The 21,505-nt window shown below is 67.7% G+C and overlaps 3 protein-coding genes across 9 annotated transcripts; 1 reads left to right on the forward strand and 2 right to left on the reverse strand.

The window, feature by feature from the left end:
- Positions 1-231: 231 nt before the first annotated feature.
- On the reverse strand, positions 232-3,122 carry ABHD15 (abhydrolase domain containing 15). The gene is made up of 2 exons (XM_036395343.1): positions 2,212-3,122; positions 232-1,001 (listed from the first exon to the last, which is right to left on the reverse strand). Exons 1-2 carry the CDS (start codon positions 3,069-3,071, stop codon positions 524-526), a joined length of 1,338 nt encoding a protein of 445 aa, XP_036251236.1. The 5' UTR covers positions 3,072-3,122; the 3' UTR covers positions 232-523.
- Positions 3,123-3,333: 211 nt separating this feature from the next.
- On the reverse strand, positions 3,334-11,980 carry GIT1 (GIT ArfGAP 1). Of its 4 annotated transcripts, XM_036395266.2 has the most exons (22): positions 11,770-11,978; positions 8,726-8,859; positions 8,532-8,644; positions 8,341-8,446; positions 8,180-8,266; positions 7,940-8,070; positions 7,769-7,863; positions 7,646-7,688; positions 7,438-7,464; positions 7,102-7,150; positions 6,946-7,018; positions 6,233-6,330; positions 6,041-6,152; positions 5,833-5,960; positions 5,602-5,754; positions 5,292-5,519; positions 5,129-5,182; positions 4,770-4,856; positions 4,591-4,664; positions 4,315-4,497; positions 4,124-4,187; positions 3,334-4,023 (listed from the first exon to the last, which is right to left on the reverse strand). In XM_036395266.2, exons 1-22 carry the CDS (start codon positions 11,819-11,821, stop codon positions 3,811-3,813), a joined length of 2,304 nt encoding a protein of 767 aa, XP_036251159.1. In that variant the 5' UTR covers positions 11,822-11,978; the 3' UTR covers positions 3,334-3,810. The 4 variants fall into 4 exon arrangements, with proteins under 4 accessions (XP_036251159.1, XP_036251160.1, XP_036251161.1 ...); XM_036395267.2 differs by lacking the exon at positions 7,438-7,464 and having other exon boundaries at positions 11,770-11,979; XM_036395268.2 differs by lacking the exon at positions 5,129-5,182 and having other exon boundaries at positions 11,770-11,979.
- Positions 11,981-13,519: 1,539 nt separating this feature from the next.
- Positions 13,520-21,433, forward strand: ANKRD13B (ankyrin repeat domain 13B). 4 transcript variants are annotated; one of them, XM_054517018.1, is made up of 15 exons: positions 13,520-13,807; positions 17,123-17,258; positions 17,521-17,645; positions 17,714-17,759; positions 18,006-18,149; positions 18,230-18,419; positions 18,506-18,572; positions 18,671-18,752; positions 18,821-18,885; positions 18,964-19,094; positions 19,204-19,361; positions 19,438-19,590; positions 19,752-19,912; positions 20,104-20,184; positions 20,271-21,433. In XM_054517018.1, exons 1-15 carry the CDS (start codon positions 13,535-13,537, stop codon positions 20,496-20,498), a joined length of 2,040 nt encoding a protein of 679 aa, XP_054372993.1. In that variant the 5' UTR covers positions 13,520-13,534; the 3' UTR covers positions 20,499-21,433. The 4 variants fall into 4 exon arrangements, with proteins under 4 accessions (XP_054372993.1, XP_036251032.1, XP_036251033.1 ...); XM_036395139.2 differs by having other exon boundaries at positions 13,666-13,807; positions 20,104-20,189; XM_036395140.2 differs by having other exon boundaries at positions 13,666-13,807; positions 20,104-20,180.
- Positions 21,434-21,505: the final 72 nt, after the last annotated feature.

A 21,505-nucleotide genomic window follows, 5' to 3' on the forward strand; every position in this document is an offset into this window, starting at 1 on the left:
CGTGCTGTGCCACAGAGCATTAGATAGAAAAAAACACACACATATCTGCTGTTTTACTATGAACACTGGTCTGAGGTTTCCAGGCTCAGCACCACGGTGATGGGCCACGAAGGATTTAACCAGGGGAATTAAACTCCTTCTTGCTTCCGTGTCTGGTAGCACCAGCTGGTATGAGTGAATCTACAGGTGTGCGTTTTCCTTCTTGTAGAAAATGCCACGAGCACTAACTGGTAAGGCTTAATGTACAGTATATTGTCAGTATTCTGGTATTCTTCTGGTTCAACATACATTATAGCTCATATATAACCTGTATTAATTGTATAGATTGTGCATTTAAAGCTGTTACCAAGTTGTCAGAAAATAAGAGAAGAGAAAAAAAAATAAGGTCATATGTAATATTTTGTTTGTAAGTATCCTTTGTATCATAGCAAAGGAAATGTTAAAAAAAAAAATCAACTGTAATAAAGTAATTTTAGTACACGGAGTGTCTGCCTGCCTTTGTGAGACCCTGCCCCAGGGGCGGCTACCGCGTGTAGGACCTCTGCCAGGTGAACACGGGGGGCTCGACCGGGGGACCCCCCCACCTGCGGGGCCGCGGCAGCCCCTTCCTCCTCTCCTCCGTCCGCAGGAACTCGGCCATGGCCCTGAAATATTCCAGCACGGCCTCGTGGGCCCAGCAGCGCCCCGGCCCCCGGCGGGGGAAGGCGCAGTGCCCCCCGTGCGGGGTCAGCAGCAGGAAGAAGTAGGGGCTGCTGCGGAAGAGCTGCCGGGGCAGGCTGCGGGCCGGGGCGCCGCGCACGGGGTCATCGGCGCTGCAGAGGCACAGCACTGGCACCGCCGCCTCGTCCGCGTCGCGCAGGGGCTCGTTGCGCTCCCAGTAGCTCTCCCAGCTGGTGGGGCGGCTCCGAGTCCGGCAGAAGAGGGTTTCCTCCAGCTCCCGCAGCGAGTGACTGCCCAGGAGCCTGTCCGTGTCCACCACCTCGGCCAGGGCCCCCGCGTACCTGCAGGGATGGGGTGGCCGCCGTGGGCTTGGAGGTGCAGGGGTGTTGCCATGGGCTGGGGGCAATGGGGATGCTGGGATGGGGGCCACAGAGAATGTTGGCAGCAGCTGGGGCGTGCTGCTGTGGGGGTGGAGGGTCATAGGGGTGTCACTTGGAGCTGGTGGCTACAGGGATGTTGCCATAGGGGTGCCCCCAGCTTGTGCGCCCATGGGCTGCTCGACAGGGCCCTCCGGGCCCTGCACGCAGAGGAATAGGGGTGACCTCGACTGCCCCAACCCCAGAGTGGCTTAGGAGGCCCATCCCAGCCCCTTGCCAGGGATCCTGGAGGGTCCCCACAGCACAGCCCGGGTGCCATGACAACGGGAGACGGCCGGCGCTCCTGCTTCATTACCGTGACAGCAGCATTTGCAGTGGGAACCGGGAAATAGGGAGGGGGAGATTCCCTGCTGCCCACCCCCAGCGCCCCATCCCTGCAGTAAACACTGTTCCTTGCTGCACCCATCTGAGATTTCCTGCAGCTTCACCTGTCACCTGTTTGTTCCTATGTTTTGGAGTTTACCTGCGTTTTTTTTTGCTCCCATCTGGCTACCTGCAGGGTCCCTTTATCCCCACAATCTCTCAGCACCCCCCAGGGAAGTGCCCACTTGCTCAAGGCCTTGGCCCCGGGCAGTTTGTCTCCTGTCTCAGCCAGTGCTTGGTCCACTCGAGCTTGGCTGTGTTGGGCAATAGGGAACCCAGACCCCTTGGGAAGGGACAGCAGCAGTCACAGCCCCCAGCCCAGCCCTGGGCTGGCATGACAGCCCCCCTCAGATCCAACAGGAGGGTCAGGTGCTGGGGACAAGGGGCAGTGCAGGGAGAGGGGCCAGCCCCACTCACCCCTCAGGGTCCAAAACCAAACGGGGGCTTCACCAACTCCTCCCAGCAAGAGTTGTGAGACCCTGCCCCAGATCTCCCAGCTCAGAAACCCCAAGACGATACAGCTGCCCCAGCCAGGCTGGGGACACACGTGGTGGCCCATCTGGCCCCATGGCAGCCAGCTCCAGGCTGGTGTTCATTAACCAGCACATTTTGCTGCCCTCAGCACCTCTGCCCCTGCACTGGGGCTCCTGGTGTCGGCAGCAGCACCCACCCCATGCATACCCTCAGGGATGACAGAGGGGTTCCCGGGGTACCCCCATCCACCTCCCCAAGCCCAAGGGACTGCACTGACCTGCTCAATCCCTGCTTGAGGTGGAGGAGCAGCGGCCACTCGTAAAGCCAGGGCATCCTGGCCTCAAACCAGTCCCGGCCACGGAAGATGGGGGAGAGGCAGGCGGCGGCGGCCAGGCGGCTGGAGGAGCCGCTCTCGCCCAGGTAGGCGAGCAGCAGCCCCGAGCCCGAGCCCTCGCTGACGGCCAGCAGAGAGGCAGAGGGGTGCCGGCACCGCAGGTAGGTCACAGCCTCCCGCAGGTCCCCGGGATCCCCGAAGGGCTGGAGCCGGGGGGTGGTCAGGGGGCAGCCATTGTGGCCCCGGCGGTTGAAGATGACGGGGATGAAGCCCCGCTCCAGCGCCCGCAGCCCCAGCTGCAGCAGCCCCCCCGTCACCTTCCCGGCAGCGTTGGGAATGAGCAGCAGCACCGGGCTGGAGACCCCCCCGCCGCCACCCGCAGCCCCCCACGGCCCCACCAACCAGTCCAGGGCTACCAGCCCAGCGTCGGACAGCTGCAGGAGCTCACGGGCCACCACCGGCTCCGGCTCAGGTGGCTGCAGGAGCTGCCACAGCATCTGGAGCCGGGGCCAGCACGACCACGGCCAGCGTCCCCCCCGCAGCGCCGCCGACCGCCCCAGGCTCCGCACCAGGTGCTGGGCCAGAGCCGAGGGCTTGCACAGCAGCCGGCAGTGCCCTGAGCCCTCCTCGGCCATGAAGGGGATCCCCTCCTCCTCCTCCTCGTCCTCCTCCTCTTTCTCCTCCTCGTCCTCCTCTCCCACGTCTCCAGGCACCTCCAGCCTCCCTGCCCAAAGGCACCAAGCTAGGAGGGCCAGCCCCATGAGCACGGCGGCTGCGGCCACCAAACCCTCCGGGGACAGCATGGAGGCGGCAGGAGCCTCAGCCGGCAGCCCCGATGGTCGGCGGCTCGCAGAGCGATGGCGGGGCCGTGCTGGGGAAGCCCAGCCCCGGGGCTGGGCAAACAGCAGGGCTGTGCCGGGGATGGCGTGAGCGGCCGCCAGCAGGGCCAAGGGGACTGGGTGAAACGGGAGGGACACGTGGCCAAGCCCTGCCTGGCGCCGCAGGGGTTGAAGCCCCCGCAGCCACGGACCCTCCACGGGCGCAGGAGCCGGGGCCGGGCGCCCGTGCAATGCTCACACCTTTATTGATACAAATGTACAAGGACACATCTTACAGTGGGGAGTGCGGCCCCGGCACGGGGCAGGACGCCCGGGGAGGGGTTTGGGACGCCCGGGGAGGGGGGGCCCGCGGGCGCCCCAGTCCAGTGTAATGCCGTGGGTGGCCTCGGGGGTACCGGCCACCCAGAGAGGGGTTTTGTGGGGAGTGGGGGTACAAGGCCACCGCCGCCACGGACAGCTACAGAGGCTATGTACAGGATAAGTTAGGGGTGGGCAGGGGGCTGTACAGGGGGATGCAGGCACCTACCCCGCAGGCTGAGCACCAGCTCCTTGATGGCACAGGGGGCACGAGGAACCCCGCACCTCGGCTCCCCAAAAAGGCCACTTGCAGCCATGCTCGCCCCAGGTGCCGGCTGCTGCCGGAGGGAAGGGAGACATGGAGAGTGAAGGGGCCTGGGGATATGGGGCGGACTTGGGCTGGCGCTCACTGCTTCTTCTCACGAGTGGTGATGGTGACCAGCTGCTTGGCGGCCTTGGCGATGTCGTAGGCACACTGGATGACCTGCTGGGTCAGGAGCTGGTAGTCCACGGTGGCGCCGGGCTCGGGGGGCACAGTCTTGCGGCACTCGCTCTGCAGCCGGTAGGCGCTGGCATTGAGCAGCCGCAGGGAGCTCCGCACCGTCTCCAGTGCTGGTTTCTGTGGCAGAGCACAGGACCAGCGTCAGATCCTATGCTCAGGGGGCTGACAGTGTCTGGTGGGGACCACAACCATCCCAGGGACACACAGCTCCTCCTACCTTAGGGAAGAGTGATGCCATCTCTGTCACAGCCGAGTGGATCTTCTCTGAGCAGGGCACGAAGCTGGGGACAAGGACAAAGGGTGAGCAACATGGAGGACAGCAGCTCCCGACCATGGGGGGTGACAAAGCATGGCCCCACCCCTGCTCTGGGTGTCCAGAAGGACCCTGAGGCTGTGCCCCAGTCCTACCTATCATGTTTGGACTCTTGTGCTGCCCGCAGCAGCTCCTGGATGTTCTTGGTGACCTGCTCAGTTTTGAGGATGACATCCTCTGTGCTGGGCAGGCCAGGGTCCAGCTCCCCGTCCAGCGGGTCCAGCTCGTGGGGGAAATCCTCATCCTTGCTCAGCTCCACATACCGCTTCCCCTCCATGCTGCAGGGACCAACCAACCGCCCTGGGTCAGTATCAGCCCCGTGTCCCTGTGTCCCCACGTACCCTGGTGCAGCCCCCAGCCCCACCACTCACCTGATCAGAACCTCACCGGCCTGTGTGTTGTCGTAGTCACTGTCAGTGCCGCTGCCATGCCGGTCCAGCTTGCTCTGGAGAGGAGAGGAGCAATGTCAAGCCCTGCCCAGCCCCATCCCCACACACAGGGCTGGGAGCCTCCCCACCCCAAGGGTTGTTCCCCCTCCCTGATACGTCACCATGTGTCGGGCACCATCAGGTGGGCAGGAGAGCAGTGGGGAGGATGGAGGGAAGGGCACCGAGGAGGCAGATGGACCTTTCCGGATCTGGAGGGGGGAAAAGAGGGGAAGCCCATGCTGAAGAGGGTGCAGAAGGGTGTGGAGCCGACCCCGGTGACGTGCAGGGAAGGACGAGCACAGGGGACACCGCCACCCTGCATGCAGGAACATTCCGCAGCTGCCATCCCTTGGGGAGGTCCTCGGCCTGACCCAGGGGGGTGCAGGGCGGCGGGGGGACAGGACATCCCAAAGGCCACATCCTGGGCAGGCGACAGCCACCACGTCCCATGCAGGAGCCGCCCCCGCTGCGGCCCCCTTACCCGGTACACGCTGGCCGGGATGTGCATGGAGTACAGAGCCTCGTCCTCCACCTCCTGGCGACACACGAAAGGTTACGGCCCCGCGGCGACGGGACCCAGCACCCTGTGGGGCTGGGGGGACTGCTGCACCCCAAAACCCTCCCACCCAGCCCAGCACACTCACGCCGGGGCTGAAGGGCTGCAGCCGGGTCACCAGCTCCTCCACGGGCTGCCCGAAGGGTTTCAGCGCCGAGCCCGGCTCGTACATGGAGAAGGCCTGGCGGTCCCGGCGGTGTGGGGGGGCCGTGCCCGGGGGGTGCCCGTGCTCTGGCCGCTCGCTGGGGGCCGGGGTTGGATGTGCAGGACCAGTCTGCTGCCGGATCTGAGTGTTCTCTGCCTGCAACTTGTGGATCTGCAGCCAGGAGAAGGGGGAAGGCATCAGCGAGGAGAGGGGGGTACGCTGAGGAGGGGAATCCTGCTGACCCCACACCCACCTCGCGCTGCAGCCGGCGCAGCTCATCGCTCAGGCTGTTGTTCACCTTCATCAGCTGCTGCACCTTGGCCTCAGAGGCTGCCAGAGCCTTCTTCACCTCCAGGTACTCCTGCAGCGTGATGGGGCCATCTGACAGGTCGGAGGAGTCCATGCTCTGCAGGGAGAGGAGCTCAGTGCCAGGATCCCAGAGGTGGGGATCTGGAAGGGGGTCCAGGCCGGGGCCCGGGCTCACCCTGGCGCGGTTGTTGCGGGAGGCGTTGCGCAGCAGCTCCTGGTCCGTGTCCTCGTCAGAGGCGACGCTGTCGTAGTCGTGCTGGTCGTCCAGGTCACTCTGGCTCCGCAGCGAGTAGTCGAGGGCGTCTGGGGGAGGGCAGGGGAGGTGCTGAGCACAGGGCATGGGGGAAGTACTCAGTCCCACCTCGCTGCCCTCCGTGCCTCACCTGTGGGGCTGAGCAGGCTCTTCCCTTGCTGCCGGCGCTTGGCTTCCCCGAGGATGTCGATGAGCAAAGTGGCAAACTCCCTGGCGTTGAACCTGGCCAGTTTTTGCCGGCCCTGGGGGCAGCAGGGGGAAAAAGGGGGTGAGCAGAAGTCTGAGTGCACAGGGGGGTGGCGTGGCCTAGAGGGGGCCTCACCTGGTTGCGCGTGGCTGAGTACTCAGGGTTGACAGGGAGGAAGGGGACGGCGCTGCGCTCTGTCACCAGCGTGCTGTGGTTCTGCGTCGTCAGCCAGACTGCAGGAAGGCACCTGGTGTCAGACCCCGGGGGACACAGGGGCTGGACCCCCCCGGACAAGCAGGCTGCAGGGCCCGGAGCCGGCAGGACGCAGGCGCGGGCGCAGGGCCAGCCTGCTGGGGTTGGGAGTGGAGCCTGGCCAGGCTGACGGGAATCGCCTCCCCCAGCCACCCAGCAGGGCTAGGCTCCCCCTATAACCCGCCAATAGGACCCCAGAAATGCTCTTCACCCTTTCAGGCACCAGCTCAGCACCCCCCAGCCGGTGGGAAGATGGTTTGAAATGTCTGTTGGCACCCTCCCCGCCACGGAAATGGGATTGCCCCCACCCTGCCACCCCCCAGACCAGGGGCACCACTGCAGGCTGAGCCCCCATCCCTGGAGGATCCCGACACCCACCTCCGGCAGCACCCCAGCCCTGGCACCCAGCGGCGGCCCCTCGCGCTGAGCAAACCTTCCCGGCCAGAGGAATGAAGAAGGAGGGGCCTGCGGTCCCGGCGGACGCGTCCAGATCGGGGGGAGCGCAGGGCTCAGCCGCGGCCCCGCCGGCTGCTCCTCCCCCGCGCCGCCGCGCCCGCCCCGGCCCCGGGGGGCTGCACCCCGCACCCCCCGCTCACCCGCGTCGTTCTCTCGACGGTCCACCTCGTCGTACACGTCCATGGCCAGCTCCTCGAAGAGGCGGTTGCTGAGCTGCAGCAGAACAGGGGACAGTGTCAGGCAGGATGAGAGGGGCAGGCGGGACATCCCCCAGCCCTGCCCTGGCCCCCACTCACCGCCTGCAGCTTCTTCTTGGCTGCCTTGGCCAGTTCAGAGAGGTCCAGGCTGGGGGGTGCGGGGAGGGGGAAAACAAAAAGTGGGGGTTATTCCTGGCCTGTTCACACCAGAACAGTCCCCAGCTGCACCCCACCAAGACAGGGACCCCCCCTCAGGCATTGGGGGCTTCACCAAGCAGGGCTGGCAGGCAGGCACAGGGGGATGAGGTGGCAGGGGGCGGGCAGAACCCCCCTCCCCGAGTGCCCCCCAGGTGCTGGGCTGGGCCGAGCGGCCAGGGCTGCAGGGGGGGCCCATGCCAGCAGCATGGGGGGCCCCCGGAGCCGAGCGGACAATACCTCTGTGCCATGCACTTTGGGCGCACCCTGCGCTCCGGAGAAGGCAGCGGAGGGAAGAACAGGATAAAGGCGGATGTTAAACACGCGGGCACGCCGACCCCCCACCCCCCCAGGGACACTCCAGTGACCAGGGTCCCCCCTCAGCCCAGCGGGGACGCTGGGGGGGACATGGGACAGGGCAGCGGGGCCACGGGCGCCAGGCACTCACCTGTCGGCCATCTGTGGGATGATGTAGTGCCCGTTCTTGTGGTCTGCACAGAGAGAGGGGTGGTGAGCAGGGCCACAGGCTCCCTCCAGGGTACCCCCCTCACCCCAGGACCCCCTCACTCACCCGGCTTCCTGCCGCAGAGGTAGAAGGCCAGCCGGTCGGTCAGCTCGTACTGGCACTCCACCAGCCGCTCCGCCAGCTCGTGCTGGGCTGCCTGCCTGTGGGAGGGCCGGCAGGGGTGATGCCCACCCTAGCTGGGGTGCAGGCAGGGGGGACCCCCTTCCCTGCCCTCACCTGGCATAGTCAATGGGGGTCCGGCCGTTCACATCGGGCGCCCCAGGGTCGGCACCGTAGACCACCAGCAGCTCTGCCTGCAGGATCTGCCCAGCCTTGGCGGCCACGTGCAGTGGTGTGGTGCCCTTCTCCTGCGGGCATGGGCAGCCTCAGCCCTGCAGCCTGCATGCGGCATGAGGCCCCAGGACCCCCCTGGGCCCCACACCCCCTCTGGGGTCCCTGAGCCCCACCAGAGCTCACCGGGTGGAAGAAGTTGGCCTGGGCACCCAGGGAGAGCAGGCGCAGGCAGGTCTCCAGGTTGCCCGTCCGCACACTCGAGTGCAATTGCTGCAGAGGAGAGAGCTGGTAATGGGGGGATCTGTCCCCACTGCCACAGGGGGGTCCCTGAGCCCCCACCCCACCTTGCTGAGGTCCTTGGCAGTGACGCCATCATCATCCCTGCAGGGTAGCTTGTGGACGAAGGCCAGCATCTGGTACTTGGCACGGATGAACTCCGACTTGGTGGGGCTGGAGGGTGGGCAGTGGGTTTTGGGGTGAGGAGGGGGCTCCCAGCCAGAGCTGACCCCCTCCCCACAGCACAGGGGGCACTTACTGCACTTTGTCCTGGGGGTTTGCCTTCCGGCGCCCGCTCTGCACCTGCGCTGGATCCAGCAGCGAGTGCTCCCAGATGGAGTTGGCCCCGTTGCTCGCCAAGGTGTGCACCATCTGCAGGGGACAGGCAGGGCCCAGTGGGCATGGGGGGTCCCAGTGTGAGTGTCCCCACATTGCAGTGTCCCCAGCACCCACCTGGAGCAGGGTGGCGGGCCAGGGGCTGTGGCGCAGGTGCTTGACGATGGAGATGTGGCGGCCCAGGCTGCGGTGCACGCTGCAGCACTCGTCACAGATGAGCACTCCGCGGTTGATCGACGCCCAGCCAGGGTCTGGGGGTGGCATGGGGGTATCAGCGGGTGTCCCCTCCCCATGCCGTCCCCTCCTCATGCATCCATCCAGCAGGGGGGATGCGTTGCCACAGCAACCATTTCCCGAGAGATGGAGAGGGGCTCAGCCCATCACCAGGGGAAACCCACAGGTTTCCCATAGCAACCACCAGTCAAAAGGGGGGCAGGGTTTGGCCCCCCACCATCAGGAGGACAGCTGGTGGCCTGGATGATGCCACCACGCTCTCTCATCAGGGGCACTCTGGCTCACTGCGAGGTCACTCACCCCCAGCCCCCGGCTGGGTGTTTGGGGGAGTCGTGGATGGGGGTAGTGTGCCCCACAATGGGTGGGCACCCCCAGTCCACGGGCTCCTATGTAGGGTGGTCAGCAGCTCTGCAGCCTCAGCACCCCAGCGCAGCCAGCCCTCAGGACACCCCAGCTCCGGGGCAGGTGCCACGGCCCCCCACGCTGCCGTGCCCCTCCAGCCCCGCCGCTGGCCCCGGCCAGCCGGACTGGAGCGCTTTGTGTCCCCGCCGGGAACAAAGGATCGTTTGAGCAGCCGCGCTGGCCCCGCGCTGGCACCAGCCCCGGCACCCGCGGGGGCACCGCTCCCGGCCAGGCAGCAGCTCCCCACGCCTGCACCCCAAAAACAGGTCCTGGGAACGAGGGGTCCGGCCCCGTGGTGTGGCCGTTGAGCTGCAGCTGTTCACAGCAGCACGAGGACAGGATTTGAGGACCCCCGCTGGGTCACAGCCACCTCCCCCCTCCCGGGAAATGCAGCCGGGCACCGGGTGACGATGCTGAATGGCTCCCAGGTGTCCTCTCTGCCGGGCACGACGGGGGAGTCCTGCCACCCTGTGCCCAGCCCCACCCCTCCCCTTGTTTCTGTAGGTCCTACACAAACACCACACTGTCCCACGGCGGGGGCAGCCCCAAGCCCGGGGACACAGGGCCCAGGGAGGTGGCCTCACTGGCCTGCCCGATGGCCCTGAGGGGGGACAGCGGCCCCACGACCTCACAGAGGGAGGAAGGCAGGCAGCCAGCCAAGCCTCCCCCACTTCCTTCCTCCCTGCAGGGTCCCGGACCCCTCCACACGCACCCCCCCAGAGCCCTGAGGACCCCGCGTTGGGGGGCACGGCATCCTGCCATGCTGCAGTGCCCCGGGGCCGGGGTGGGGTGGCCGGGGGGAGCAGCGGCCCCCCCAGCCTGGCAGCCCCGCGCACGCAGATGGCAGCGCCTTGGCAGCCGGTGCGGCGGCATCTGTGCCTTCGCACCCGCTGCCCACGGCCACCGCCGGGAACAGGACGCTCCGTGCGGGGGGAGCCGGCCCGCGGCCCCCCCAGGCGGGTGGATCCAGAGTATCCCTGGGGCAACAGCCCCTCCCGCCCTAGGACCGCTGGGATGTGGTGGGATGCGGGCGGGCACTGCAGCAGATCGCGGAGTGCTCGCACAGGGACACTCCAAACCCTGGGAGGATCCTGGAGTCCAAGGCAGCGCGCAGCACCTCAATCCCTGCATCGGGATGTGGGCTGACACCGGGAGCCCCAGCAGTCGGCCCCGCAGCGGCGATGGCAGGGCTGGGGGCAGCCGGCATCCCTGCGCGGGGCCGAGGGAGGCCGGGCAGAGGGACCGGAGCGCCCCACGGGCACCTCCCCATGCAGGGCCAGGCAGCGCATCCCCGGCAGCGACAGCGGGTGCTCCCAGCGCGCTAGGAAACGGCCTCTGGACTTTATAACTCATTTCCTCCCATGGCTGCCAGGCGATAAGAGATTGGAAGAAACTGTTTTCCATTTCCCCTGGCCGCAGCAGGGAGCCCCGGCACCGCCCCGGGAACCCCTGGCCCCCCGCTTGCCCGCCGGCACGGGGGATGCCTGGAGGCAGGGCAGCCTTTCGCCCACGCGTGCCGACAGCTCTCCTGGCAGGATCCGGCCATTGGCACGTGGCCGGAATAATTTCGGCACAGCCTTGGCCCGCGGGCAGCTTTCCGGGGCCGGCTCGGAGCCCCGTTCATTCATTGCCGTGCGGCCACCTGCACTGACTACGGGCAGGTTTGGGGTCCGGCCCTACCGTGGGCAGGGTTTGGGGGGGGCCAAGCCCTCCGCGACGCCCACGGGCGCGTCCCCAGCATGGGGGCTGCGGGCACCGGCACCGCCGGGGATGGGAATGGTCTTGCCCAGGCTCGGCTCTGGCTTGCAGCGCGGCGGCCGCCCGGCTCGCCCGACCGGCACCGCCAAGCCCGGATCGGCTGGGGTGGGTGCTGGCTGTGGGCTGCAGGACGGTGTCCCCCATCATGCCGTCATTTACAGGGTCACCAGCGCTGCTGGCACCGAGCGGCGCGTCCCGAGGCTGTGCCAGCAGCCCCCGCGCTGGGGTGAGAAAGCCGTGGGTGGTGCCGGGGGGCGTGGGGGCACCCGGGGTGCGCTGGAGCCGCAGGGAGGAGGGCGTGCGGGGGTATCGGGGCTGCGTCTCGAGCGTATGAGGGCATTCCAGGAGGCTAAAAGGGGGTGCAGCAAGGGGGTCATGAGTTTCATCACAGCGTTTCACTGGGGGGGGCACATCAGAGGGTTCCTGGGGGGCAGGCGGGGGACTCAGTGCGGTTCCCTTGGCTGTGCAGAGTGGGGTGCAGAAAGGAATCGCCAGGCGATCCTGGGGGCGCTCAGGCAGCCGCAAAGGGGTCTCGATGTGGGGCGTACAAGGAGATGCAGAAGGGGTCATGGGGAGCAGTCCGGGCGCGAACACCTCGGGGTCCAGCGGGGGCTGACGGGGGTGCGGGGGACGCGCCGGGGGTGCCGTGGGGCGCACGGGGGGCTCTCGGTGGCGCGGGGGGGAGCGCAGGGCAGGCTCCGGGGGGCAGCCGGAGGCGCGGCGGGGCTGGCGGGGCCGTGCCGGTGCCGATGCGGGGAGGCCCTTACCTGGGGCGCTGCAGTCGGCGCACACCTCTGCCCGCGGCGCCTTCCGGGACATCCTCAGCGGCGAGGCGGGCCCGGGCCCGGGCCTCTGCGCCAGCGTGGGGCGGCGGCGGCGCCCCCGGGCCCGCCGGGGGAGCGGCGGCGGGGAAGGGGAGGGGGGGGGCCGGGCGGCGGGGCGGGGGCAGCGGGGCCCGGGGCGGCGGGGCCGGGGGCTGCCGGCTGCTCCCTGCGCCCGGCGGCTCCGCAGGAAGCGGCGCAGGCCCGGCCCCGGCGGAGGAGGGGCCGCACCGCCCCCGCCCCGCCACCGGCAGCGCTGCCGCGGCCGCCCCGCACCGGCACCGGCACCGCCCCGCACTCGCAGCCGCACCCGAACCCGCACCGGCGCCGGCACCGCCCCGCACCGGGACACGAACCGGGAACGCCCCCACCCCGCACACGGACCCGGACCCGCACACAAATTCGGACGGGCACCGGCACAGACCGACACCCCCACCGGGAACGCCCCCGACCCGCACCCGCACCTGCAAACGTCCCCCGGACAGCCCGGACCAGGACCCGGGCACCTCATCTGCTGCTGGGCATCAGCCTTGCCCTTGCTCTGCTCCTGATCCCGGGCATCCCCCAGTGCTGACCCCAGTGCCCGCCCTCGGTGCACTCCCGGTCCCCTTTTCAGCCCAGAGCACTGTCCTGGTCCTGCTCCCAGCCCTTGTCCTGTTTATCCCGGAGGGGTGGCACTGGTCCCATTCCTATTCCGGGTCCTGTGTAACCCAGTCCCAGCCCAGGGCACCCCCAAATTGCTTCAGTCCTGCCCTGGACACTTGTTCTGGATCCAGTTGCAGTCCTGGGGCAGCCCCAGCCCTCTACCCTATGCCACCTCTGACCCTGTGCACCCCACTCCCGGACACACCCCTCCTCCAGGACACGGGGTCGGGCCACACACCCCTTATTTAGGGTGCTCAGCAGGGGATTTTGGGGTGGGTGAGGAGATTGGGGACTATTTGGGGTCTGCTCCCTACTGCGACCCTTTAGTGCTTGCACCAGAAGGGACACCCCATGGGGGCCCCACAGACAGTGCGGGGCTCAGACCCAGCGGGAGCGGGGCAGGGGGGCCGCATGGTGTCCCCAGCACCGTGGGACAGGCGAGGTGACCTCACCGCGGCTGTGAGGAGGTGGCTCATGACGTCATGGGGCATGGCAGGGGGATGGGGGATGCTGTGCGGGGACAGGGGCGGGGGGCAGCGACCACCGCCAGCGCCACGGCTGAGCGGAGAACAACACCGGGGGGGTTCCCGGCACGGGAGGGCGGGGAGCAGCGGGGAGTGGGGCCGGGAGCGCGGCGCCGGCGGAGGCCGGGGCGGCCGCAGAGGCCCAGCCTTGCATTGTTCTCGGGCGGCAGCCGGAAAACGCGACGCCCGCCCGGGAGAGACGCAGGCGGAAAAGGAAACGGGGCTGGGGGCCCATGCCTGGTGCTGCGGGGGCGGGAATCGGGGTCCCCCCACGGCCCCACCTGGTCCCCACCTGCCGCCTTCACCCCTGCCCCACCATATGATCGAGCCCGCTGCCCCGCTGGGGGAGCGGAGGTCAGCTGGGAGGGGGAAAATCAGCCCGGGAAAGGGGGGAATTTGGGGAGGATGCTGATCGCTAATGGGGTGCCCCTTTGCAGCCCTCCCCGCGGGATCACAGCCGCGGTGATGGGCTGAGCGGTGCGCGGGGGGGGGGGGGGGGGCGAGCAAAGAGGAGGATGAAGACGAGGAAGAAGAAGGGGGCGATGCCGGGCAGGGCAACTACAAGTCCCATGAGGCCGGGCGGTGCGGGGGGGCCGGGGAAGCACCGGGCGGGAGGTGGCGGCCCGCCCCGCCCCGCGCCCCCCCCGCCCCGCGCCGCGCCGCCCCGCGCCGCGCCCGCCGCGCCGCTCCAGCATGCACGGAGGATGCTCGCGTCTTGCTCGGGCAGGAAGGGGCCGGAGGGCAGGTACCCGCTGCATTACCTCGTCTGGCACAACCGCGCCCGTGACCTGGACCGGGAGCTCAGCGCCAAGCAGGTGGGGCGGCGCGGGGACACTCCCGGCACGGCCCGGCCCGGCCCGGCTCCGCTCGGGCTGATGCAATGCTCGGGGCCGGGGTGAGGATGAGGATGGAGATGAGGGGGGTGATAAGGATGGGGTCGCTCTGTGCGCTGGCGGGGCTCTGGGGGTGTGGTGTGTGTCCCCACCTGCACCCCTGGTGTGCGCCGGCTGCCCCCGGGGCTGCCACTCGCGGGTCCCCTGCATCCTCCAGCACACGCAGCCCCGAGCATCCCTCCGCACGTGTCCCCCGCTCCCTGCTAGGCCTCTGCAGACCCCCGGCCCGCACCCCGCTGCTCAGGGTATTGCCACCCCCCTGGGGGTGCAGCATTCAGCTCCCCACTCTCAGGCTGAGCCCCTCTGGGGGCGGGGGGGACCAGGGCCCCGGTGCTGTCGGGGCGCAGCCCCCCAGCCTCACAAGGGCTCTTCTCAGGGTGAGAGGACCCACTTTGTCCCTCAGCCCGGGAACCTCCCAGCCGCCCGGTGATGGAGCGGGGTGTGGGTGCTTCCCCGGCGGGTTCCCAGCCTCCCTCTCCCCCGTGGCGATGCAATTCAGGTAATTAAAACCCAACCCCGAAGACGCAGGAAACCGCAGGCGCTGGAGGGAGGCTTGCGGGGAAGCTGTGCTGAGCATCCCCAGTCCCTCGGCCCGGGTCCTCAAGCCCCAAGGCACTGAGGGCCGTGCTGGATGGACCCTGGTGATGCATGGAACGGGGGTCATTGTGCCGCCAAGCTCCCGCCGGGATGCAGGCGATGGCTCCCGCCACACCCGTCTCCATTGTGGGGTCCAGCCGGAGGCTGCGCCAGCATCGCCCCGGTCTCCCACCCCACGGCCAGTGTTTTTATTTTCCTGCTAATTTGGGGTCAGCCTTCCCAGGAGCTCAGCGCGGCAGAGATCAAAGCTGGGCTCGGCAGACGTGGGGAGGTGGAGGGGCTGCGGGGGGGCTCTGACCCGCTTGCCTGCAGAGAGGCTCCAACCCTCCAGCCTGGGAAGTGCAGGGGCTCTGCCCTGGCCCCCGCTGGCATTTGCTGGGTGAGAGCAAAGCCTGCCATGAGTGCACCCCAGGGGTGCAAGGGGAGGGGGGCATGGGTGCTGCAGGCCAGACTCTGGGGCAGCTGAGGGCTTGGGGGAAGGAGGTGAGGGCCAGCCCAGGCTCCCTGCTCTGTCCAGGGCATCCAGGGACACGGCTCAGCCCTTATCCCTGCCAGAGCATCCCCTGGGTAAGGGGTTGGGGCTGGTACTGTCTGCAATGCTGGAGGCTGGGTGCCCCCCTGCCCAGGGCTCTGCCCTCCCTCTGCCTTGGTGACCCCCACAGGGCAGTGGCTCCATGTGCTGCCCCTCCCCAGTGCAGGTGTTTGGGGCTGGGAAGCACTGGGGCAGCTGAGAGCATTCTCTCCATGTCCTCCTAAGGGCTCTGTGTCTGTCACCCCCAAATTGTCACCATGGGCTCCCATCCACACTCGCCTCCACAAGGGAGCAAGGGTCAGTGGGTCCCCTTGACAGGGACATCACGAGGATGTGGCAGGCAGTGACATGGAGCCTCTTGTGCCAGGACACCCCTGACCACAGCCTGCCCCCTCAGGCGTGACAGGGACCCGGGGCTGCCCGGGGACAGCAGTGCCTGGCACCATCTTCCCGCGCTGGCTCATGTCCCCTGATGCTACCCAGGAGCAGGAGCTGGGGTTCTCCAGCCCGGGGACAGCCCCAGTGCAGGGACGTGCTGTGCCACGTGCCCGGCTGGCACAGGAGGAGCGGCTGAGCTGCGGCTCTGCACTGCACCGCTGCCACCCCAAAGCCACCCCTGTCCTCGTCCCCATTGGGCGCCACGGCCCCAGGATGGGCAGCTCCTGGAGGTCTGTGCTGTGGTCCCCAAGCTGGAGCCAACCCAACACCAGGGCTCAGGACTGAGCTCTTGCTGGCCAAATCTGGGTCACGCCATGTCCCCTGGGGTGGCTCCAGCACCATGTCCCCAACTGGGGACCCTCACCCTGCCCAGTGCTGGGGCAGGGCTGCAGCTGGGGAGCCCCACTGAGCCTGCTGCCCCCGCCCCCAGCTGGGGGGTGATTGCCTTAATTAGAGCAGTTTCATTAGTGCAATTAAAAAGCAGCAGTCACCTAGAGAGCATTGGAGCGACACATTGGCTCCCAGGGAACTGGGGGGCTGTTTTGCTCCCGTGGTGGGGGCAGACTGGGGGGGTCTCCCTACCTGGTGAGTCCCTGGGGATGAGGGACATGGGAATACACAGCCTGGGCAGGGACAGGAACATCCCTGGGGGCAGCAGCAATGCAGGACATGCCCAGAGCAAAGCAGAGATGTGCTGCAGGTGAGACTGGGCACCAGGCAGCCCATGCTCCACCTCTGCCCGTGCCCAAACACCTCTGGCTGCCCACCCCAGCTGGCACCTTTGGCTCCTGCACCCCAGGTTTGCTCTTCTGAGGGTGGCCTCCCCAAAACCAATTGTTTGGGCACTGCCCCACTGCCTCCTGCCCTGGCAGCATCTGAGTGCCCCTCTCTGGGCACTTCTACCCCAGCTGGGTGCTGGGGGCACAGAGGGTGTCCCCTCCTTCCCCGAGCCATGTCCCCAGCTGGGCATGGGTGTGACGCTGCTTCCCACACAGGGGAGCAGGGCCCGTGGGTGCCGGGGGTGCCAGCACACCAGGGATTCCTCAGGGCTGGCTGGGTGCCAGGCTCCGGGTTTGGCACAAACAACGGCAGCCCCAGCGACGGCTCCCCAGGGCCCCGGGGATCCTCGGAGCAGCCGCTCCGCTCCCGCAGCCGCCGCCCCCGGCTCAGGCAGGGGAACACGTGCGCCCGCCGCAGCCCGGCCCTGGCAGAGAGAGAGGGGGGCTGCCGGCAGCTGCTGCCTGGCAACTGGGCACAACCCCTCCAAATCCCAGAGGTGGGGGCTTTTCTGGAGCTTGCAGCTGCGCTGAGATGTGCAGAGCTCCGTGCGCCATGCCAGGGGCATCTGTGCCCCCACTGCCGTGCTGTGCCCCCCGCTGCCATGCTGTGCCCCTGCTGGTGCCCGCCTGGTGGGTGCAGCCCTGCCTGGCTGGGACCAGGTGTGCTGGGTGCTGGCAGCCACCACCGTGCTCTCCACGCCCTCCCCATGGGTCTGGCAGTGGCAGCAGGGAGAGGCTTTGAGGTGCCTCTCTTGAGGGAGGTCAGGGGTGGGGCTGCTCTCCCAGATACTGTCAAATGTTGGCTGCTTTCTGTGTCTGGGAGCTGCACATCTGTGGGAGAGCGAGGTCTGGCCACCCCAGTGATCTCAGAGCCTCGTTCCTTCCTGGCAGGCCGACATCGAGCAGCTGGACCCCCGAGGACGCACTCCCCTGCACCTGGCCACCACGCTGGGCCACCTGGAGTGTGCCAGGGTGCTGCTGAAGCATGGCGCCGACGTGGGCAAGGAGAACCGCAGCGGTTGGACAGGTGAGCGTGTGGCTGCTGCCCTCCACCCTCCTGCAAGCTGCCCTGATGCAGACACGGGCGTGGAGATGGGCGTGGGCACGAGCATGGACATAGATGTGGACATGGACACGGGCATGGACACGGGCACAGGCATGGTCAAGCTCCCCAAGGCACTGCTCACGTGGTGCTCTGTGCCTGTGGCTCCTGTGCAGCGCCCAGCTCTGCAGTGCCATGCTGTGCCATGCTGTGCCATGGCCCTGGGCACTGCCCCTTTGCCCCCCAGTCCTGCAGGAGGCTGTGAGCACCCGTGACCTGGAGCTGGTGCAGCTGGTCCTGCGCTACCGGGACTACCAGAGAGCCATCAAGCGCCTGGCGGGGATCCCCGTGCTGCTGGAGAAGCTGCGCAAGGTACGTCCCTCAGCGGGGCTGTGGGCACCGGCCACGGGCTGCCCCTGACCCCACCGTGCTCTCCACAGGCCCAGGACTTCTACGTGGAGATGAAGTGGGAGTTCACCAGCTGGGGTGAGCTTGGGCCACAGCGTGGCTGTGGGGGGAGCGGGAATTTCCCAGCAGAGTCCCCCAGCCCCACCAGCCATCCCCATCCCCAGGTTGGGGGTCACCTGCCCCCTTGCTCCCTGATACCCCATGCTTGCAGACCTCCATCTTGCCAAGGCATTGTGTTCCCCAGGTGTGTCCCCCACCTAGATCAGCCCCCTTGGGGATGCAGATGTCCCCATCCCTGGCTGGGCTATTGGCATCTCTCCCCAGTGCCCCTGGTGTCCAAGATCTGCCCCAGTGACACCTACAAGGTGTGGAAGAGTGGCCAGAACCTGCGGGTGGACACCACACTGCTGGGCTTCGACCACATGACCTGGCAGCGGGGCAACCGCAGCTTCGTCTTTCGGGGACAAGGTGAGGTGGCACCGCCATGTCCCCCTCCCTGGGGGGTGGCACCGTGGGGACCGTGGTTGTGCTGACCCCATTCCCTGCAGACAGCAGTGCGGTGGTGATGGAGATTGACCACGACAGGCGGGTGGTCTACTCGGAGACGCTGGCCCTGGCCGGCCATGACCAGGAGGTGCTGCTGGCTGCTGTGCAGCCCACCGAGGAGCAGGTGATGGGGCGGCTCACGGCCCCTGTCGTCACCACCCAGCTCGACACCAAGAACATCGCCTTCGAGAGGTGCGCTGGGGTGGCACCGAGCCCACCCCCAGGGTGCTGGCACCCCGGGCTGTCCAAGCAAGTTCATGGTGCCCGTGTCACCCTAGGAACAAGTCCGGGATCCTGGGCTGGAGGAGCGAGAAGACGGAAATGGTGAATGGGTATGAGGCGAAGGTGAGGGGCAGGGAGTTGAGCTGCCCAGGGGGGTTGTAGCTGCCCACTTGATTGTAGCTGTGAGGTGCCCACCTCTGCCATTCCCCCTCCTCGGCCAGGTCTATGGCGCTTCCAACGTGGAGCTGATCACACGGACACGGACTGAGCACCTCTCAGACCAGCACAAGGGCAAGAGCAAAGGTGGAGCCAGCACGGGCTGGGCGGGCAGGGCACCCCCAGCTCTGCCCTCACCCCCTCCTCTCCCACAGGCTGTAAGACCCCACTGCAATCCTTCCTGGGCATCGCTGAGCAGCACGTGGGGCCCAACAATGGGGTGAGTGTCTCAGAGGTGGAGGGGTCTGTCTGCAGTCAGACCTCCCCTCTCACCCCACGGGGCTGTGCCCCCATGCAGACGCTGATCACGCAGACACTGAGCCACGCCAACCCCACTGCCATCACCCCTGAGGAGTACTTCAACCCCAACTTCGAGCTGGGCAACCGGGACATGGGACGGCCCATGGAGCTCACCACCAAGACACAGAAGTGAGAGGGGGAGCAGCAGGCGGGGACTCCCTGTGTCCCCACCGCCACTGCTGCAGAGCTCGAGGGGGGGACAGGTGGGGGTCCCCAGTCCAACGCCTGTCCCTGGCAGGTTCAAGGCGAAGCTGTGGCTGTGTGAGGACCACCCGCTGTCCCTGTGTGAGCAGGTTGCCCCCATCATCGACCTCATGGCAATAAGCAACGCGCTCTTCGCCAAACTGCGGGACTTCATCACCCTGCGCCTCCCGCCCGGCTTCCCCGTCAAGATTGGTATGGACTGGGCTCTGCTGCTGACCTGGCTGGCACAGCCAGCTTCCCTCCTCGTGTTTTCTCCCTTTTTCTGCAGAAATCCCCATCTTCCATATCCTCAACGCCCGAATAACCTTCGGCAACCTCAACGGGTGTGACGAGCCAGTCAGCTCCCTGCGGCACAGCCCCAGCAGCGAGGCACCCTCACCCAGCAGCGACTCCTCCAGCGTCAGCAGCTCCAGCTCCCTCAGTATGTGGGGGACACGGTGAGGTGGGATGGGAAAGGGTCGCATTTGGGTCTGGGGGTACAGCTGGTGGGTCACAGCAGGGTAAGGGACACACGACTGGCGGGGTGGAGTAGGAGGGAGACCCCACGGGTGCCCAGCCAGGCCAGCTCTGCTCTCCCCACAGCCTCATGCCGAGCGTGTGAGATGGACCCGGCGCTGTTTGAGGTGCCGCGGGGCTACAGCGTGGTGGGCACCCACCAGGATGCCCTGCGGGAGGATGAGGATGACCTGCTGCAGTTTGCCATCCAGCAGAGCCTGCTGGAAGCGGGCAGTGAGTACGACCAGGTGGGCACTGCCACCCCTTCACCTCCTCCTGCCTGAGAGACCCCGCTGCCCACCCCATCCCAATGCCATCCTCACACATCCCACACCTCTCCATCCCTGCATCAGAATGCAGGTGGCGTGTCAGAATTCATGCCGTGGGAGCTGTTTTTTGGGGCGCCACCCTCCAAGCACCCCTCTTTCCCCGGCCACAGGTGACCATTTGGGAAGCACTGACCAACAGCAAGCCGGGCACCCACCCCATGTCTCACGAGGGCCGGCGGGGGGACAGGTTGGTAAGGTCTGGCCAGCCCCCCCGCGGGGAGTGGGTGTGGGGATGCCCTCCCCACGGGGACCCCCCTGAGGCCCTGCTGCCCCCCAGGACTCCCCAGCACACGGCAGCCCCGCGTCCCCCCGTGGCCCCGGCGGCGGGGGCGGGCAGGGCGCCGGGCGCGCTGTTCCCCAGCTACGCGGAGCAGCTGCGCCTGGCCATGGCGCTGTCGGCGCGGGAGCAGGAGGAAGCGGAGCGCCGGACGCGCCAGGAGGAGGAGGATCTGCAGCGCATCCTGCAGCTCTCTCTGACGGAAAAGTGACCCCGCAGCCCCGCTGAGCCCCCTCGCCCACCCCCGTGGGGATGGGGACGTGTCTGGGGACACAGAGGGGGCAGCGGTGTCGGGGGAGCCAGTCCAAGAACTGCGGAGGGTGAATGGGGAATGGGGGAAGCAGGATTTGGCCCTGGGAGAGCGTCCCCAGAGCTGGGGCAATATTGGGGTGAGGTGGGGGCACCCCACAGCAGCACAGGGTTGGGGTGGGTGCTAACCCCGCACCTGGGGTGGCAGGGAGCGGGGAGGGGACCCCACGGACTGTTCCCCTTCTCCAGGACACCCCTACTCCCCCAGCTGCCCCACGGGGTGCTGCTCAGCCCCTCACCCCAGGGAGGGTGGGGGGCACATCCTGCCCCGGATGGGTGGGCTGCCAGTTGTGTGGGGTCCCGGGGTGCCCCCAGAGCCAGGGGCCTCAGCCCAGCTCCCTCTTCCCCCCCTGCCCAGGCGCTACCAAGTGCACTTACCCGGGAGCTGCTCTGCCTGCCAGCAGGGGTGGGGGCTCAGCCCTATTGCACCCCACAGCCAGCGAGGGGCTGCACAGCTGCCCCCCATGGCACGGGGACTGCTGGGGCAGCTGAAGGGGTGCCTGTGGAGGGCAGCCCGGTGTCACCCCCCCCTTAGCCCTGCTCGCACCCCTCCACCCTGCTCGGATGCCCCCCCTTGGCAGCGCTGCACCCCCCTCGTCCCAGGCACTGACCCTGAGAGAAACCTTACGTCAAATGGTGCTAACCCCGGCCCCCTGCCCCGGCTGCTCCCCCTTTGCACACAGGGGGCCGGGGGCTGCGGGGTGGGGGGGGCTGGGCTCGCTCCCCTGGGACTTTTCATAGCTGGTGCCCCTCCCTCCACCCACCCGTGCACCCCACAGCAACATCTGGGCCAGGGCCGGGGGAGCCCGAGCAGCTCCAACCGTGGCCAACACCAATAAATGCTCTTTAATGTTCGTCTCTCTTGGCCTCCCTCTGCCTGGGCCAGGGGGTCACAGGCTGTGGGAGCTGGCAGAGGGGTGCAGGCA

Source organism: Molothrus ater, chromosome 21 (genome assembly GCF_012460135.2).
Source record: "Molothrus ater isolate BHLD 08-10-18 breed brown headed cowbird chromosome 21, BPBGC_Mater_1.1, whole genome shotgun sequence".
Taxonomy (NCBI): Eukaryota; Metazoa; Chordata; class Aves; order Passeriformes; family Icteridae; genus Molothrus; species Molothrus ater.